This window comes from Dipteris shenzhenensis, chromosome 9 (genome assembly GCF_047967505.1).
Source record: "Dipteris shenzhenensis isolate YYH24624 ecotype China chromosome 9, Dip_SZ_1.0, whole genome shotgun sequence".
Taxonomy (NCBI): Eukaryota; Viridiplantae; Streptophyta; class Polypodiopsida; order Gleicheniales; family Dipteridaceae; genus Dipteris; species Dipteris shenzhenensis.
Genome location: NC_141604.1, coordinates 21973587 through 21994764, shown reverse-complemented (window position 1 = coordinate 21994764; position 21178 = coordinate 21973587). Strand labels below are relative to the sequence as shown.

The 21178-nt window shown below is 40.1% G+C and overlaps 1 protein-coding gene across 1 annotated transcript; it reads right to left on the bottom strand.

Moving 5' to 3' along the window:
* Positions 1-15346: 15346 nt before the first annotated feature.
* On the bottom strand, positions 15347-18263 carry LOC147898369 (uncharacterized). The gene has a single exon (XM_087379870.1). The coding sequence runs from the start codon at positions 18052-18054 to the stop codon at positions 15937-15939; it is 2118 nt and encodes a 705-aa protein (XP_087235996.1). The 5' UTR covers positions 18055-18263; the 3' UTR covers positions 15347-15936.
* Between the last annotated feature and the right edge of the window lie 2915 nt (positions 18264-21178).

The window sequence follows — 21178 nt, the reverse complement described above, 5'->3', positions numbered from 1 at the left end:
TAATCTCATCTACCATTGCACTTGCAACTTTACTAAGGGCATTTTTCACTACTTATACTTTCTTTTAAAAAGCCTCTTTGTTTACATATTGAAGTCTTTTGTGCCTTTTGTTTTCTCTTGTCAACCTAAAAACCTGATTATTTGCACGAAGGCAAACAAATCCTTCCTCATCACATGTTAAAAGAGAGGAATCCCCATCCAAGTCTATTAAACTTTTTCAATCTTTGAACAATTTTATGTCTTGAAAATTGGAGCTTGACTTTTTATCATATTTTGTTGTTATACTCAAATTAGTGAGTTTTATTGCTTTGACATATTCGTTGATATAAATATCCTTGGATCGAGACATTTTAATCAACATATTCATTTTGTCTAAAAGAGGAATAATTCCACACAATCCCAATTTGAATCTATGCTGGTGAGTTTATGATACAAAATGTATGCTTTTTCAACCTCTTGTGTCTCCATATGCATTAAATAGACTAAAGTTTTGTATTCATTCCATAGTCTCTTCACTAGTTTGAACCAAAGAAATCCATCTAGTATCCACGTTCTTCAGAATTTTTCTCCCTTTTGTACCCAATACTTATGCAATAACTCGGAATTGATTATATCTTTTTGAACTCTTGCAAAAGTAAGAGTAGCATTTTTTAACCAAAGTCTTGATTCTTTGTACCAAGGGAAATTAATGTGGATGCAACTTTGTAAGCTAGATTTGTATGATGTGCCATGAAATGTATCCCAACACAATAGGGGGTATATTTTGTTTCTAATTGTATAGAAACACCATTTGACAACCTTGCAAGACCGAGGCACCATCACATGCAAAACAAATAAGTTTCTTGACCATATCAAACTTTGTTAATCCCCCATAATCTTTTAAAGCTTGAATCAAAACTTGCACTAAGTTATTAGCATTGGATGCTAAATCAGGTTTGTCTACATGTAAAAAATATAGTTTTCTCTTGTTGTTTTCTACCATATACAAATGCATTCCCAACCATGGTGTAGTGTCTATTGCTGTGGACTCATCCAATGATACAAACACATAGTTTATCAGTTTTAAAGTCTCCTTTAAATCAATTACAACCTGATTCATGTGGTTATCCATATCTGTTCAACTACCCCTTAACCAATGCATGCTTGACAAATGAGGAAAGACCTAAAACTAAAGATTTGATTGGTAACTTGAGAAATCTATCAATGAGTGGCCTTACTTCAATATTTGCATAATAGTTACAAATTGCACTATTTTTTCTCTATCAACCTGATCATCAATACATGCCCAACGCTTTTGCAATGATCCTTCACAATTATTTCTACTCGATTGTTGTGCAAGAAAAACATTTATTGTATTCAATTTCATTTATGATTATTCTCCTTGTCCCACTCTTTGATCACTTTTTTTTAATTGTTTGTACCTTCGATTGTCTTGTAAGCCTTCCCACAATACTTCTCAATTGTATCAATCTTCAGTTGTTGCAACCTTGCCTCCTTTTTCCTTGCCCATGTGCATATTTTAAAAATGGCCCACTTTGGTGTATCTCTAGTGTCCACTTACTCTACCTCCAACCAAGGATATTTGGCTACCCAATCTTCTTGAAAGTTCCTACGAATATCCTAATCTCTCTTTCTCTTCTGCTTACTTGAGGAGTTGCAATTTTTTGATGCATTTTCAATGGCTTCCTCCATTGGTGTTTGCATGGATGACATGGTTTCTGACTTTTTCCACTTTCCAAACCACTTAAATCCAATGCCACATCGCTTGTCAATGGTGTGCCAGCTCTGATGCATTTTCTATTACAATTGCATTCTCTTGATTATAATTATGTAAGCTTGATTAGCCTACTTCCAAGACCTGAAAACTCAAATACCTTTTAAAACTGTCATCATTAATCAACAATCTTAAACATTGATTTTTAGCATGATGTTGCGTGCCTAAAGCATGTTCTGGAGTCTCATAAATTTCTTCATGATTCATGGAAGAAGAATTTGACAATACATTCTCTGGTGTATTTGCTATTGTGATTGAGTTTGCATTAGTGCCCACCAACATGGAAGGTAATAAAAAAGACGTCATTTTGGTATTTTTCCCCAAAACTTGAACTTTCTTCTTTCTCCCCATGGTAAGTAACCTGTTTTAAAATTTATTCTTGTACTAGTTAAACATAAAATAGCACAAAACTCTTATCTCTAAAATTATATTGATTGTAATGGCATCAAACTTCTTATCTTTAAAATTTATTTGCACTTCAAGTGCATTGCAAATCAAATATAACACATCTATAATAACAGCTATATACATCTTAAGCATAAATACATTTTAAAAATGAATAGCATAATTCACAAAGAGAAGAAATAGCTTAATCACTTTTCATACAAGTCTACTATATTATTTGCAAAAATAATACAAGTCTACCACACAAATACAACTATAACATAAAAAAGGAGATATTTTTGTACAAGAGCATATTTTCAATGTTGCTAGCATTATAGAGACATTCATCTCATCAAGAAGTTGCATTGCTAGACTTACATTACATCCAAAGGTTGATAGGATACTATACGTATCCATAAGTAATATTATCTCTCTAGCATTCTCAACCATGATCTTTTCAAAGGCATGTCTTTTTATGTTTTTTTAATCCAATTGCATTTCTATAATTATCCAACTTAATGGATGACTATGACATGGGATGAACCAAGAGTTTGCATACTTCTAACCTTAAGGGCACAAGAAAGAATAAATAGAGAATATGGACAAGCTTCATAAACATGAAGTCATCGTCAAATAATATTTGCATTTGTAAAACACTATGAATCAAATCTATGAGGCACATGTACTATACAAATTTCTTGCACAATATGAAAATACATTTTTCAACACTTAATAAATTCAATTAGCATAAAACATGTACTAGTATTGAAAATGCAAGAAAGAGTCACATTAAAGTTAATAAATACAAATTTTAAAGAGTATCCTGATAATCAAATTGGATCAAAAAAATTGAGGCATCATCTCAACTGTAGGCGGCAACAAGCATGGGGTTGAGTGTTAAATCTTGTCAATCGATTGTTCATCTCTACCAATGTCATTCTATTTTGTTTTTCCACAAACATATAGTAGGTCACATTGAAATAAACATGCTGTAACTTGCCACTCCATGCCAACTGTTTTATGTAATCCTCCTTGAAATAGTATTGCTTACACTCCTTATAGAAAGTAATAAGCTCTTTAATCATATATCCCAAGGCATACACATCTAATTCTTTACTATAAGCATTACTATTCTCAGGGTCTATTATTTCTAGAGCTTACCAAGGCCGAAGTTTGTTGTGTCTTGTTGCCCTAGCCTTCTTATTCTTGTAAGTCACATCATCCATATTTGGAGGGCACTTTACAAAATTAACCAATTCTCTTGATTCACCAGATCGAAGTAGTAGTCCCCCACCAATGATGCCCACCCGTGGACATGATCCTTGGGAAAATCTAGCATGACATTAAAAGGGTGTAGATCACAATGTATAATTCTTTCTTGGTGTACAGTTGTTGCTAATGCATCAACCATTGCATGTATGATGTTTGGGGTAGCTTCCACAAATGCCTTAATCTAGTAAGGCTTGCATCACCTAACATTGGATTTGGATCTCTCCTAGTGACTCCATTTCCTTTCAAGCATAACAATTGCTTTTTGAACATCCCTTTCTAAAAGGGTAGTTGCATCATCATATCTCTAATACTTCCTCTATTGAAGTATGGAAAAATGTTGATCCAAGGTAAGCTTCTTGTAAATCCTATGCACCTAGCAATCCCTGGATGTGATATTTGCATCCCATATTTCTTATAAAATTTAGGGTGTGAGATATGTCCCCTTTGTAGTGCTTTGCTACATAAGTGAGACTTCGAGAAGAGAGAGCCTGGGGCACCAACTCAATATGTATTATGTTACTACCCTCGTCCAAAATCTAGGGTATGGTGGGGACAAGGTCAATATAGAATATGCATGGATTTTCTTTTAAAAATTCAAATATGCAAGGGAAAAATATGAAAATCTCATGTCCCCCCTCTCACAAAATAAAAGGTATATTCCTTGAAAAATATGCAATATTTTAAGATCTATACATATTTTTCATAATATGTGAGGCCCAAGTGGGGGGGGGGGGGTCTTTTGGATGACGAGGGGGTTAAACAAAAAATACACCAAAATATGAGAACCCAAGTCCTTTCAAATGTGCAACTTTTTCATGTGTTACCTAAATTTCAAGGTGTAAAGACGTATCTGAAGCTCTTTTAGTGTAGAACACAACCATGCTAATTTGACTAATTTCTACTCATGGCATATTGTTAAATTCATCTCATACTCAAGATTTTGATAGATATTCTTACTAAAGGGAGTTGGTGACCCAAGAGAAAGAGGTGCCATTGAAAGTGACTTTGAAGCACACCCAAAATGAGCCAGCACCAAGATTCTCACCCTTCTCTATAGCCTCATGAGGGACAACTGAAACAATTGCACAATTGGCAATTCTAAATGAATGTGCTTTGTGAGAAGCATTCCCGCGACTACCCTCCATGGCTAACTATGCCTTAGAAGTTGGATTACATGCGTGTTTTAATTGTTCATATCGCACTTGCTTTGAAATGGTAAAATGTGAATCTATGTCTTTTTCCCTCTTCCTTCTGGTCTTCTCCCCTTTCCACTTCAAATCCCAAAAATCTAATTTGTTTATGTCAATATTAGCACAGGTAATTCATCCTGCAGGTCTTTTGCACATTTTTTCATATTACCTATAACACTATTGATAATGTGGTGCACTCCACCTTCATTCATTTCATTGGAGATGGGCATCTCCCCTATTGTGTTTGATATGACCTCATTGTAGAAACACTCTATCTAAACTGCATTACTAGTTGCATCTATTATTTATTTATTACTCATCTTGCTTAGCTTATCCCTATACAAAGATGTCGTCTAATGACTTTCAGCCAATTTTTCCTTTGCTCTACTTCCAAAATGCCAAGAAAGTAGTTCTAGCAAAGACATGCATGAAAAAATCAATTATAGAGAGAATACAAAATATGTTAATATTCTAACACAATCAACAAACACAAAGTTAATTGTGCTAAAGAGCACAATGAATTCCATAATGAGATGACTCCTTAATCTATACTATTATGAGATGACTCCTTAATTCCCTAATGAGATGACTCCTTAATCTATACTATTATGCAAAAGAAAGATGGCTTAAATAAGAAGTAATATCCATGATACCAGTAATTTGATACCAACTAAGAGGCTTAACACTAGTTTGGTAATAGGACATTAATATTTCCAACATAAAATGTCCTACTAATTTTTAGGAATGTCTCTACATTTTGAATTCTATCTTCTTTTATTTTAATAAAAGAAATTTTCATCAAAATGGCTATCCCTATTTTGACATTTCTCTATATAAATGGAAATGTCTTTGTAGTTGAAAGAGAATATTACTTTTTCAAGTCCTTAAATCAACTAACTATGGGGTTTTTATACTAATTGATTGGTCAAGAAATGATTAATCATGCGTTGATGTTAAATTGTACCATGTAAACAAAATTTCTAGGTTTAGACTTTAATTATGTGTGTAAATTGTGTACTATATCCAATGATGGCATACACATGTTTGTTCAATTTTTAAGAAGATTAGATATTTCTTAGTATTGAAACAATGTTTTAAAAAATGTTGAGTAAAAGTTTTTTTCCAAAATATGATTGAATTTTGTTAAGCCAACAATTTATACGAGTCCAAATAGCAATTGCATGAAATTATTATGAAGAAAATGGAGGCTTTGTCATTGAACAAGTCAATTATACATCTTAATGGGTACTTATATTGAATAGAGGTTAAAAGCACAAAACTTGAACTTGTAGATCCTAAAAAGGATGATTTTTTGCCTCATTGAGCTATCAAACTAGTGTAAATTAAGAAGAGTAAAACTAACCATAAATTTGCTCCAACGACATTTTAAGGCAAAGATATGGATACAATGTCAAAAAGCTTAAAAAATTTTGCACGCCCTCTTTCTCTTTTTCTACCTCGCATTCCCTCCACATCTCTTCCACTTCTTGTCCACATGTCCACCACTTTTTGGACCTCCCATCCCCTCCACATCTCTTCTACTTGTCCACATGTCCACCACTTTAGCACCACACCTCCACGACTACTCCTCCACTTCTTCTTCCACCACCACCTCCTTCCATTCCCACATCCCCTCCATTCCACCATCCCTGCACTCTACCACCTCTAGCCCCATCTTTTGTCAATTCCATGCTCCCTTGGGTATTTTTCCTCTCAATTTCTCCCCTCTTTTTTTCCCTATAATTCCAGTAAAAAATATTTATATTTCCCATCCCCTTTCTTCTCTACTTCCCCACCATACCCCTTCAAAAGAACTCGTGTTTTCCCTTTAAAAATCCTCCTCATAACACTTCTTTCCTCCCCATCCTCCTTTTCAATCCCCTTGCCCGCGCCCCTTTCCTCATAATCCCCCCATCAAATTTCCCCTACCCTCTTCCTCTCCATCCTCTTGTCTGCACCCCTTTCCTCATAATCCCCCCATCAAATTTCTCCTACCCTCTTCCTCTCCATCCTTGCCTCACATAGTTCCCCACCGTTGTTCCTTGTAATTCCACGCCTCTATCCTTTCTTGACAGGTTGTTCCTTGTAATTCCACGCCTCTATCCTTTCTTGCCCTGTCCTCCCTACCCCCCTCCCCTTCCCTTGCCACGGTATCCCCTCAAATAGTACCCCCCCCCCGCCCTCTTTTTCCTCAAATAGTATCGTTCCCCTACCCCCTCCTCTTCCCTTGCCCACTGTATCCCCTTAAATAGTTCCTCTTTTTCCGCAAATTCCTCTTTTGGTCTTCCATTTCCCCCTTCCTCCCCTTCCCCTTCCCACTATTCCCCTCACAGAGTTACCCCCCACTTGTCCTCATAATTCCCTCCCCCTCTCTTGTACCCTTCCCCCTCTCTCCCACTCTTGGCCAACAGAGGGGAGTGGTAGTGGTGGCCATTAGATCCTCCCTCACATATTTTCCCCTCTTTCTTGATTATCTCCCCCCCCCCCCCTTGATATTCCCTTACCCCACTTTCTCCCGTTCTTGCCACCTATAACTAGCCCCTTGCCCCCGACATTCACCCCTTTGCCCATCCACCATGCGATAGTGGTGACAATGCAATTCCACCCTCACCTCACATTTCCCCTTCCCCTTTTTATTCTCACCCTCCTTGAGTCTATCTTGTGAGCCATGCACCCCATGAGCTACCTTAGCTCCACCACTTCCCCCTAGCTCCGCTTTTCCCCTTAAAAATCCCTTCCCCTTCTCGTACCTCTCAAAAATCCCCCTCCCCTACTACTCTTACACCTCTTAAGCACCACATAGAATCCTTACATGATCTACCACCTATTTTGTCCTTTAAAATCCCCTTTCCTTGTTATTTTCATTACTAGCTCTCCCTGTTGCCTCAAACACCCTCCCCGTAAGCCCCCATATTCTTTCCACATTGCCTCCCTTGGCCCCCTATACTCTTCCCCCTATTTCCGTCCCCTTTGATCCTATAATTTCTAGCAAACCAAACTACAACCTAGCTAACCTAAAATTCATTCAATTAAATAGGTAGTCAGAAACAGCATAGTCAAACAAATTGGAATTATTAGCTTTATGATCATCCACTGAGAAGTAACAACATAATATCCAAGATGCAATGGTTAGGCCAAATCTACAAATAAAGTGTTGAAATCGATCCTGACAAAGATATCCAGCACCAACCATAGAGTTTGGGATGTTAAGCTCAATGTGGCCATATGGGCCTATATGATAGCTTTCAAAGTGACAACAAACCTAACACCCTTCCATATGGCTTACATCTTGAAAGTTGTTGTGCCTTTAGAGTTCCTGTACCAAGCCTTCAAGTAGTCGCAAAAGACAAGCTAGGAGAACATGAAGCCACCACTAGAGGTCTTCGGCAATTGCTAAGCTCAATAAACTTAGGGTCCAATCAATGTGGGCCTAGCAAGTTATCCAACGAAACCAAGAGGACGAAAGTGTGGCATGACTACCACATTGTTTCAAAGCATTTAAAGAGAAGCATGCTAGCCCTATTCTACAATGCCAAAGTAGAACAATCCCTTCAGGTTAGTAAAGATGTTCAACAATAGAGTCTAATTGGCCAACTAACAAGGGAAGTTGATCCCCAAGTTGTTCAATGGGATTAAGGTAAATTTTTACCATGCATCCACAACATGAATTTTGTCTTTATGGGCATCTCATCATGAAGCATCAAATTCACAGTTGTGCGAGGACCACAAATCAAAGACATTAGGTTGCATCATCATGTTAGTAGTAAACTGAATCATGTAAAGTACAAAACAAAGTAGTTTTCTCTAACAATAGCTTGTTGTGGTGGAAAAAGCTTTATTGGCAACATATGACGAAGGAAACCTGTGCAATAATGGATGGAAGAAAAGTTCTTATTAGCAAGTACATTATTTAAGAGGTCTTCCAGCTTCCCTTCACCACCTGTCACAAGTACTCCCAGCAAGTTAGATGCATACTTCCACCCCAGAAATTTATCCTCATCTCACAAGGTTAATTGATCAATTGCACCATCAATGATTCGGTGGGGTTTTTGTTCAAATTTCTTTTCATCAAATACATTTGGCTTGAAAAAGAGAATTGACAACATCCCAAGGGCCTTCGTGGTGAAAACCATCTTGGAAAAGGGAACTGCACAACCAAGTACAAGGATGATTTATCGTCAACCAGTATGTAGAGCCGTGACTCGAAGAAGAAAAATGACCAAAACCGACAATAAAAGAGATCAAAAAAGTCTGAATGCCAAAGAGAGAATACAAAAGCAAGAAGATGCAAAAAGTCCAACAAAGACCCTACGATGAGCAAAAATTGTTTCTTGTGTGTGTATTCCGATGCATTAAGAAAGATCTATAAACATCTGTAGAAGATGTCTTGAGTCTATGAGACAAAGTACAAACAACCAAAAAGTGACTTATACATCTGGATAACTAAAGAATCCAAGAAGTGCACAAAGCCAACTCTTCCAGAGTTATTATAGAGCATAACTACATTCCAATACTACCATAAGGTGGCCTTTATAACATTAACTTAAGACTAAGAGTCTTTGGGTTTAGGTTTGAAGTCCCTAATCAATGCTTGCCCATCTCAATAATCCATGCATTTTCTTGCTTTGTAGGCTTCTATTACTTTGGTGAGTTCACTCTATATCTTTGTTTGAGATGGATCGGGATGAGCTCCCAAATCGTTGTACCCTTCATCTTATGTGTTTGTCTAAGCATCTTAACTCTAAGACTTACTGCCCTCCCTTTGAAATAGACCTATGCTTGTGTGCCATATTGCATATATCATTCTCATTCCATTCAACTTGCCGTATTTCCTTCTTAAGGCATATGATTATATCATCTATGTCTTTCTCCTCATTGTCATGAACGCAACCATGTTTCAACCCTCCAACACATAAGATCATTCTATTTTCACTCTAGATTCTTTCTCTTTTACTTCCATATAAAGATCAACTTTATTTACTTTGTTGTTAGCATCAGCAATCATCTCTTCTTTGATAGAACTTACTTGATTTAGTGATCATCTCCTCAACCATGGAGACAAGTTGTGATGTTGATGGACATATGTTGCAATTGTGATGCTGATGGACATATGTTGCATTTGTGTAATACTCCTACCATAAATTCCTATTTTCCTCTTCACTCCATGTCATGTACCTTCCTTCCAAGAGCTGCATCTAGTTTTCCTACTACAAGTAATAGATCTACACCTACGGTCTAAATGATCCTTTGCTTTTGAATCTTTGCATAGGAGGAAGGTGATGGGAGGGCAGCAATGGTCACAAGTCTACGAGACAAAGGACAAACACCAAAAAGTGACCTACTAAATCTAGATAACCAGAGAATCGAGGAGTGCACAAAGCTCAACTCCTTCTAGGTTACTCTAAGACATAACTACATTCTAATACTATCATAGAGTGGCCTTTATAACATCAATTTAAGACTAAAAATCTTTGGGTTCGGATTTGAAGTCCCGAATTAGTGCTTGCCCATCTTCATAAACCGCCCATTTTCGTATTTTGCGTGCTTGATTTACTTTGTTGAGTTCACTATTCCATTGTTTGAGCTAGATCAGAGTGAGCTCCTCAAATATCCAAATCTTTGTATCCTTTAGCTTATGTGATCTTGACTCTTGTTGCCCTCCCTCTGAAGTAGACTTATGATTGTGTGCCATTTTGACTGATATTGCATATATCATTTTCATCCCATTCAACTTGTGGTGATTCCTTCTTAAGGCATGTGATTATGTCATCTATGTGTTTGTCCTCATCATTATCATGAAGAAAACCACCTTTGAACCCCCCAATACATAAGATCATTCTATTGTTCACTCTAGATTCCTGCTCTTTTACTTCCATATCAAGATTAGCTTTTTTTAATTTGTTATTAGCATCAACAATCATCTCTTCTTACTTGGTTAGTGATCATCAGCAATCTTGTATTTAATTTGTTACTAACATCAGCAATCGTTCTTCTTTTATAGAACTTACTTGTCTAGAGACCATCTCTTTAACCACACACACACACACACACACACAGAGAGAGAGAGAGAGAGAGAGAGAGAGAGAGAGAGAGATGCCATGCTACTAGCATATGATTTGAGACCATAATGCTAGTGATAATCTACCCTTTGAAGGGATTTCATTCACCACCTAGGGGGATTTCATTCACCAACCCTCTCTAGAGATGTAGAAACAATGAAGGTAAACTCCTCAATCACTCACTTGTTATTTAACGAATACACCTACAAGGATCCATTAGGGGCAAGCATGCTACATTCTATCAATCAAAGTCGAGTATTGAAATTATCACAAGCTTTGGTCTCCCCTTGTTGTCTATCCCTCTTGGGTAAGACCGATTTATCTCTTGTTCGACCATATTCTAGTCACCCCTTAAGAGGGTCTACATATCCTTGCACTAAGGCAAGCCATCTCTCTAGAGGTGTTCAAGGACACACATTGCATCCATACTCCATACAAGGTATGAAATCAAACAAAACCTTTAAACAAATTGCAAAACCAAGAAAGTTAAGGAGCCCCAATTTCAAGTCCTATAACAAATTAACATCAGGTTTAAGAGCATGCACCTCCTACGCATACACCCCCAATTTCACTGGGTCACAAACACCCTGCAAATTTTAAGAAACAATCTTGGATTTTTTATCTAGGCCCCCATGTCACGTGTCTCCTTGATCCAACCTTTAGACACATCTTATTTCTATTGCAAGTGCCTAGGCCTTGCCCACCAACCCTAGGACTTGCTGTGGTAATCCTAGCAATGTGGCCTAGCTTGCCACAATTAAAGCATTACTCTGCTATTGGTTGGTGACCCGTGCTTGGCATTATACTATTGGCAACACTAGCTTGATTCCCTTTGATGTCCAAGCTTAAAGAAAGACCGCATCTTGGCAACAAATGCACCTTTGACATAGTCGTCCCTATATCCTTACCAGTCATCCTCTTCCCATACAATAGGCCAATCAACATCTTATTTGTTAGCCAAGCCCCTAGTAATCACCATCATCTAGAGCTCTTGGAGAATTCTTTCCACAAAGTATGACACTTTCATGTCAAAGACATTCTCTAATCTATCCTTGATAAACTTCATCTTGATCAAATTGTCCATCATGGCATCACCATCATAGCCACATCTTCAAATTTGCATATTGTATCTTTAGATTTAGGTGGTCATGAGCATTTTTCCCTCATAAACAGAATTCACTGTCCTCTAATTTTGTCAAATGCATCATTTCCACAGATTATATTTCAATGCATGTGGTCAAAATGTCCATGGCTTTGAAATTCCACTCGCCATAAACTACACTTGTTTTACTTGCGGTGCATTTTGCTAGCATTTCGTCCATCAAACAAAGATCACAACTTTAATGCCACAAATTCTTATTTAAGAAAAAACCTTTCATCCCACAAATAAAATTTGAGATGTGAGTGTTGCACTTAAGTTAAAGACTCCACCACTGATGTCATCAAACTAAATACACGTGCAATCAAGCTATGCAATACTCAAAAACCAAAGTCATATTAACAATTAGTTTAGCCTTTGCCAAAACCTAGCCACTGAGTAGTAACTTGTCTACCCTTGATCTGATTTAGATGTTTTCAAATCATGTACGTCCAAATTAAGTCCATGACTAGCCTTATCGACATCATTCGGTTTAAGAAGCGGGGCTTTAACTTTTGTTCCCATAGAAAGACATGCTTTTTTAAAGCTCTTAGATCTAAGCCGATATGCCCTTGTACTTATCCTTGTAGTATCACAGACTCCCTGTGCACTAGTTGCATTGAAATGCTCAACAACTTTTCATTGACTCAGATATTGTCTCTGATTTTAGACTTTTGAATTTTGGATGTTGTATAACATACTCCAACATTTTTTTCATAAACAATTCACCCATAGCACTAGAGTGTTCATCATGGATAGACATGAGTTCTAAAACACTCCTACAAGCTCTCACTTGACGTTTCCAGTGACCCACTTTTCTTGTATTTCATCCATTGGACGCAATTTCCTCTTGCGAAGTTTGAGTCCAAGGCAAAAAAATATGGTCCTCAAAATTCTCTCTTTTGGATGCTAGATAATGCCCAATTTTTGGTTTTAACTAAAAAATCTTCTTCGAAAAAAGGATATTTGGTTGGGGGAGTTTTTTTTCCCCTTTTTCTTGACCACAATTTTGCCATAGAAGGTGGTCAAGAAAAAGGGAATAAAAGCACCCCCAACCAAATTTCCTTTATGCCTTTATGTAGAAAGCCCGTCCACTACATCACCATCCATGTCTTGAGGGGCGCTAAACCCAAGGTCCCCTCTCTAAAAATAGGTTCAGTTAACTTGACCCTAGAGTGCATAGAAGGTCTAAATGCCTTGCGAGCATACTGCAATTGTCTTTTTGGAGGGCCTTCTCATTCAAACCCTCTTGCTTTTAGATGTTGAGCAAGCGACATTGACTTGCTTCACCTGAGTTCCTCCATAAGCTAGCTATCAAACACCTTCCATGAGCTTTAGGGCTATGCTGCTGCTCATTGGGACCTCAAATGCTTTGCACCTGCCCTTTTGAGTTTGCTTTTACTGCAAAAACGAAGCAAAAGAAAAAGAGGGTTTGACTGAGATGAGCTTGATTGCAAGCACTTCTTTCAACTAAAGTCCCAGCCTGCTGTTTCTTTGACACTATTTGTGGTGTCTTTTTGAAGGCTTTGTATATCCAGCTGAGTGAGGTTGTATCCCAAGAGTGCCTGTTTACGCTCAGCCAAAATCGATATCTGCATTCTGTTGGAGTCCTGTTGGAGGATCACTGAGGACTCAGCCCAGTTTGGGCTGACTGATACTGCAGTCTGCCGCTGCTGGAAACTTCAAGCCTAGTGCAAGCTGACTCAATGGAAGCTAGTGGTGACTTATCAAAACTGAAGACTACTGTTCATGCTTCTACTGGAAGCTCCTGCATAGTTTTGTCTCAAGTTCGACCCTATTGTGATGTCTACCTCTATCCTCCCAACATAGATTCGTCTTGCTGCAGTATGTATATCTATCCTGTATACCCCGACATCAACTGATCTTGCTGCTGACCATGCTCAGTATGAAAAATTCTCTGTCCAGGACTTGTCTGAGACTGTTGTAACTGCCCAAGGAAAATTTGAAGCTCAAGGGAAACATTTGAGAGTTAGAAAAGTGCACTGAATATGAGGAGCCTCAGCCAGAAAAGAGAGCAAGCCAATAATCGTCATGGAAGTGCCTCAGAAGCTTCTTGTGCATATATTTTTCTGCAAGTACTGGTAGGCCAAGGCACTGCACATTGCATCCACATTGAGGTGGTGAAAGTGGGGGGTCCCTATTGCATCTTGGAGTACGCAGGCCTGTGAATTTGAATTGTAAGTGCCTATGAACTCCTCGAGCAACTTCATGTTAAGGTCGCAAGGTAGTCGGCTTGAGACTTGTCATCACCAAGGATGCTTGGACTGCTAGATTTTTTAACACTTGGTATGCAGCCGCATTGTGTAATAGAGGGTATAATCATGACCCTCATACACGTATTTGCAAAAGATGGTGCAGTCGTTGTTCAGTTTTTGGAACCAAGCCTCGCTGAGTGGAGAGTGTGCCAATCTCCTAATGACTCTGTATTCTCCCTATGCTGGAGCTGGCATGCGCTTCCTAGAAGATCGAGAAGGCAGGGTGGCAGCTACTTCTGATGGCTCTTGAGCTTCAATTGTACATGTTATAATTGTACAGCACGTTTTGTTTGAGCTTTTGACTAGGCTATTTGCTCTAGGATAATACAGTGTAGATTTCCTATGTATGATCATGATTCGGATCACTATTGTTTCATTGAGGAAATGAGTTCATCGATCGCTAACAAGTTCCAAGGGACACCCAAAACGTGTGATTACTTGTTCAGATAAAAACTTAGTTGTGGACCGCACATCACGTTTCCTTGTGGCTCAACCCTCCACCCATTTGGTGAAATAATGTGTAGCTAGTGTTAAATTACACAGCGCAACGGAACAGAAACTGAACAAAGAAGAGAGGACACAACAAACTGGAGATGAACAAAATTTCCTTTCAATACTGATGTAGTACAAATGATGGCTCCATCCACCCGTGCACTCCCACAGTGGAGCTTAGATGGCGATCTAGACAGAACTAGGTGAAGAGCTACTAGCTGGAAGATCTCTGCTAGTACCCGACATCAACTTATCTTGCTGCTGTCCATGCTCAGTATGAAAAATTCTCTCTCTGTCCAGGACTTGTATAACTGCCTAAGGAAAATTTGGAGCTCAAGGAAAACATTTGAGAGTTAGAAAAGTTCACTGAAGATGTGGAGCCGCGGCCAGAAAAGAGAGCAGGCCAATAATCGTCATGGAAGTACCTCAAAAGCCAGTCAATGCTCTGGCATCCAGTTGAAAGACCTTCAATCCAGTCCAAAAGTGGATTCGACACAAAGAAGCGATTAAGTCCAGGTGAATGAGCTCTCTCTCTCTCTCTCTCTCTAAGCGATTAAAGTCCAGGTGAATGAGCTCTCTCTCTCTCTCTCTCTCTCTCTCTCTCTCTCAAACACACACACACACACACATTCTAGCTAGGCCCTCCCTTGACGATCTATAAATTTGCAATACAAACCAAATAAATAAGATTCACAAGACAAAAGCCTCGCACCACAACAGTTAAAATTACATTGACTAATTGCATGCAAAAGAAACCTCAGTGTAACAAAAAACCTTCATCATTTCTGCACTTAATGCCAGAGTTGAGTAAAGAAGTATCAAGGGCACTTGAGGGCTTGTGAAGCTTGAATCAGAAAGTCTTGTACATCCGTACATTAGTACAGGGATCCAGAAGGCTTCACGAACTACATGGCCCTTGCATGCCCAATTACGGATGGTACAAACATCATTTAGAGAGTGTAACAATGTAGATAACTTTAAGCCTTATGACAAGTCTTCCGCACAGTTTCAATGTGACATTCTGAAATTTCATTCAAAGTATTCCTGAAAATCAAGGGGTCAAACTTGCCGGCAGTATGAATGGAAAAACTGGCCTCTCCCTGTACCATTCAAGTATGAGGTCAATTCATCATAAAAATATACCCCGGATCATATAAATTAGTTTCTCTCCCTGCTTATGATAAGTCCCTTTCTTCACATCTGTCTTAACGTTCACTATCAGATGAAATTTCCACCCAGCTTACAGGACTAGCCCATCCACAAGGCAAGCATAATCAACATATTTCTCACATTGAAGATGCATTTGCAACAGCAGAATCAACAGCAGTGCTGCAGAGACAGCACACACGAATCAAGAATGCTGGCCAGTTGGAACACCCGTCAAAGCTGTTGACTGTAAAGGGACCGAGCAGGTTGCACTTACAGATGCCTTAGCCATACTATACTGTAAGGGCTTTTCACCATGGTTAGACACTGGCATATGAAGTACAATTGGTCTCTGATTCTTCTGCATGAAAGCTTTCGTAGCAAAAAAACAGCTTTCATCAAAGATACCTTGCTCACCTGCAACTAGTGTAACGTTTTGCTGTTCTGAGCACGAAGTCATTACTGATGAAAAACTAAGCTGATGGTTGACCGCTCCAAAACCTGCATTTTCCTCTGAGTTCCCTGTAGCCACACTTCCAGTGGCGCAGTGTCTTGTCTTCTCATTGTCTACAGCACTGTCTAAAGCAATCCCAGAAGGAGCCAGGTCCCCTTCACCTCCAACAAATCCACTTGGAATCCTTGCTTCTCCCTCACTCTCTTGAGGTAACAAGGCCCCTAGATCCATACAATCATCGGTTTCCGTTTCACCTGTTCTTGGAGGCAAATTTTCCAGTTCAGGTTGATTAGTCAACTTTTGGACAACTTCATGCGTATCAGTGATAGGACTGCCAATAGTTGGAGACAGCACAGGCTCCGCGCAATCTGCTCTCAAAACTCCTTCCTGAAGGACCACCAAGTCATTCCCTGAAACAGGAACTTCAGTTGTTTCGTGCAATTCCCTTCCTGGCAAGAACATGGAAGGAGGAGCATGCCCAACAACATCAGTACCAACCATAGAAATAGTTCGTAATGCCAACGCACTGGACTTAGGAGTCCCCAAAAGGGTTTCACCCTCTAATATGTTTGCTGGAGAAGCACTCACTACAAGACCCTCAGAGCTAGCAAAAGGACCTGCATGCAAACCATGTTCCTGTACTTGATTAGTAACTTTTGGACCAGAAATGAAGGATCCATCATGTCCAGTTCCCGTAGAATCCCCCATCTGGAGCCTTTGTCGCTGCTGCTCAACAAGGGCCGCTTCTTGATGAAAAGCCACACCGGAATTCGCACGAGTTGCTTCAGCAGCAGCAATGGCCGACAGCGCCCTCCTTTTGTGGCTGGGAACAGCGGTTCTAGGACTTCTGGGGACACCAGAAACATTAATGCGGTTCCTCGCCAACTCTTCCTCGCTAGAAGGTACCCGCATCACCTGAGGAGAGTAATTATCACTGCCCGCCACCATTTCCAGCTTCCGTTTGTCGGATATGTTCAATCCCATACTTTGCATTGCGCCCATAGCCTGTCCAACGGGCGGAACTGCGGCCAGTCCCGGGAAGTTTTTCGACGCTTCCACTCTGAACCTGGCTTCCTCGCGTCCAGCCCGATACGCGGCATCGAGAGCAGATTTAGCTCGAGCTGTGGCCTTCACCGCAGCGGCAGCCATACTTCTGGCTTTGGCCTTGGCGTCCTTAGCCTCGTTCGCTGCTAGCGCAGCGACAATGTTCGCAGCAGCCAAGGCCTCTTGATCAAAGGCAGACGGCTTTGGGCAAACTCCACCAAGTGCGGACGAGCTGCAAACCAAGGCATCCCCGGGAACGGTGACTGCGGAATCAGGGATAAAGGAGCTGCCTTTAACAAAATCACCGTTGGTTGGAAGGATCTCCTGACCAGGAAGCAAGAGGTTTGGCAAGTCCGTGCACGGCGGCCCTGTGCTGTCGGCCGAGGCGCTGGGATGCAAGCCTTCGTTGAGCTTAGTAGTTGCAGCTTCCTTCGGGGGGGTGGGATTGCAACACACCTGGCAGGTGAAGCAAGAGGAGTCCGCGCGCAGGCCACGACTGAGAGCACATTCGAGGTGACTCAAGCGCTGGCACTTGGAGCAGGTGAGCCAGAGAGCCGGATCTCCGAGCTGGGTGGAGTCACGGTAGACGTGAAAGCACTGAGCGCAGTACATGCCCTTATGGTGGAAGAGAACACAGGAGCTACAATGGCGACGAAAGGCGGAGCCAAGCTTCAAACGGTGGAGGGTGAGGGAGGGACTGAGGCGACCGCAAGAGGAGCAAGCGGAGGGGGGGGGGGGAGGAGAGGAGGAAGGCATGGAAGAAGCTAAGGGAGGAGGAAGAGGAAGGTCGGAGGTGTGGCTATGGCGATGGTGATGGAGTTCCATCTTTCATTGGAGCTCCAGAATGCCTTTCATCTTTTGTTTTGTTCAAGGAAGATGAAGATGAAGAAGAAGAAGAAGCTGCTCAAGCTCACAAGCTAAAACCCTACACAGCTTTGTTTACAAACACTCTCTCACTCACACACAGGAAATGCAGCACCATACACAGTCCTCTCACACACACACTCAGACCTTAAACCCTAGTTGGGGCCATTTTGCAAATTTCTCTCCTCTCCCCTCTTCCCTCCCACAAGCTTGTACCACCCTTAGAGGGCCTCCCCGCGAAGGTTGTTGGTTCAGCATTCGAGGAGGTCCCGTCCCCACATAGGAGGCCAAATCTGCTTCTGCAATGAGTGTTACATCATGCAGACTGTTTCAGCAAATGGCATGGAGGATGGAAGGAGATGGGCCAATCAGAGTCTTTGGGCATTGGACCGCTGAACCAGCATCCCTGCAAACACCCTTGCTGGGCCAGCAGTCCAATGCCAGAAAAACTGATCTCCAGCATTGCTAGCAACAATGGGGACGTGGAATCCTGCTGCTAGTGGGGTTGGCATAGCCCTGCTAGCTTGCGTGGGGAAGTCCTCTTACCAACATCTCCATTCACATGCTTCAAGTTCATTGCCTAGTCCGTTTTAGACTACCTTACACATTGCTAGTATGTCCCCCCATACATTCATAAATGTTTAAAAAAACTAGAATGCTTGGCCAGCAGCTGCTAAGTATATTGAAAGTAGCTAATAATAGGCTTGATCTAACGGCTTAGAATGTGCCACATGGCTTCGTAGGATTTGAGAGTTTCATAAAACTCTCTAGTGCTGGCCAAGTAAAGAAGGCATCTATCCCTTCTTTGGCTAGTTTTGTGGCCCATTTTATGCAAATCCGACTTCCTAGGGACTCTGCCATTATTCTTCATGCCTTTCCTTTGAACATATGTGTATATATATATATCATAATGCCATTATTCTTCGTGCCTTTCCTTTGAACATATGTGTGTATATATATCCTAATACTCCATCCACATTATGTTTGGCACCATAGAGCTGCCCAGAGATTGCTAAAGAAGAAAATACCCCTCTAATATATCTGGCGCTTTGTTTTAAAATATTTAAAAAATAATAAAAAGAAGAAGAAAATACTCAAATACTTGCGTACTTTGGCAAGACAGAGACAATCGCTTTATGTACACCATAGCCTTTTGGAGATTCTCTCAAGGCTGTTTTATATTTTGATTTCTTCCCTACCTCATTATATTTCTTGTTTCGAAAAAAAAGTATGACGCCAGCCTAAAAACCCTCATGGGGATGCCAACCCAGTAGCTAGGCGCCTACATAAAGGAAATCCCAGGACATCGCAACAAAGTCCTCGACAAGGTTCAACAATTAGCTCAATACATGCTTGCAACATCGCATAACCATCGATATAGATTTTTGGACGTAACGAGCCACTGAGCAATATATAAAGTCTACTCAGTTTTTTGGATATAATAGACCAGTATCATTTGATAGTGGACACAAATCCCATAGATCCTCAAGGTCTCTAGAGGACTTTGATCTCTCTCTTTTTCTTCACCACACTTAAAGGAATCTCTCTCAAATTTACAATGCCCATTGCTATTGATTGGCACTCAACCCTTGTGAAAGCCTAACACATCACTTTTGACTTGCAAAGCTAAAACATAGGGTTCACAAATACCCTTCCATTTGCTAAAGTGGCCACTCCCTAGGCCTTCCATGTGAGAGAAGGGATATGACTCCCTAGATCCACCATCAAATGGCTCCTTGCTATTGCAAATCACCATTTGGGGGTTGCTTCCCTATTCATGATGCCTCTCCATCTATGAGCTCTACTAGCGCTCGCATGCAAAGCTCTTCTTGCATGAAGTTGGGCAGCTTGCATGCCTTCGATATCCTCCTCATCAAGATGTTGTTCACGCACATATATGTACCTGACCCAACGTAGCAAATCAAAACTGGCCCATACAGGACATGATGACAGCCATTACAAGGAGTGCATCACAAACCATCTACTGCCAACATTGAGGAGCGAAAGCAATTATGCCCCCTTTGGAGCACCTATGCTGAGGAGGAAAACTAGTCACATCCCTCTTCAATAGAAAGGGTTGTATACAGCTTGTGATGATGGCAAGTAGCATGCATATTCAAGAGTCCTTCATGGGTACATAATTACAAGGTAATATGGGAAAATCTCTCTCTCTCTCTCTCTCTCTCTCTCTCTCTCTCTCTCTCTCTCTCCCCATCTCTCTCTCTCTCTCTCCACACACCGCACACGCGTGCACACACACACACACGTATGTATGTATGTATTTGAATCAATGGATTTTTCCATGCCCTTGCTCATGTCAATTGTTGCCATTTCCTTAAGTTGATTATCGTTTTGTGGTATGCCATTTTTGTCATAGTGCATGTAATTGTATATTCTTCCTATTGGTAATTTATTTATGTGATTTCTCTTTGGAAATTAGAAACCCACTACAATTAGTGTCATGGAGAATGGCATTATGTAGTATTAGATAGGTGTTTCCTTAACAAAGCATATCCAATTCATGCTAGAAAATGCGTATTGTCTCAACAAAATAATAAAATGACCATGCATTATTATCAAAAGTTGCAATATCAATTTAGTGATGGTAGTTCAAGGACATGTCTTTTGTATGTCATCATAGGAGCCACTCGTGTATAGTTGCCAAAGTGATCACATTATGAGTCTTCCCCTTGGAAAAAGAACAATATGTAAAATATGATCCAAGCAAGTTATTGTATCAATTCATTGGGCAAGAACACAGAGTTTTAAACATAAGCACCATGTTAACAAATTAGTAATTTGATACTTGTCTAACCCAATTGAGCATAAACTTCTAACAAGCCCTTTCTTTCATGCAATATAATTTGCAATGACCAAATCTCTATTACTAAATTGAATTTATAATGTGAATTCTAGTAACCTATAATGCGAATCGCAGTAATTTTTTACAAGTCTCATGCTTGTGCATACTTACAAAGTGAAGGGTCACATTCAAAGACTATGTCCATCAAAGACTATCCATACAATTGATTGTCTTTAGTGATCAACAAGGGTTTAGCCATAGAATATGGTGGCCCCCATCCAT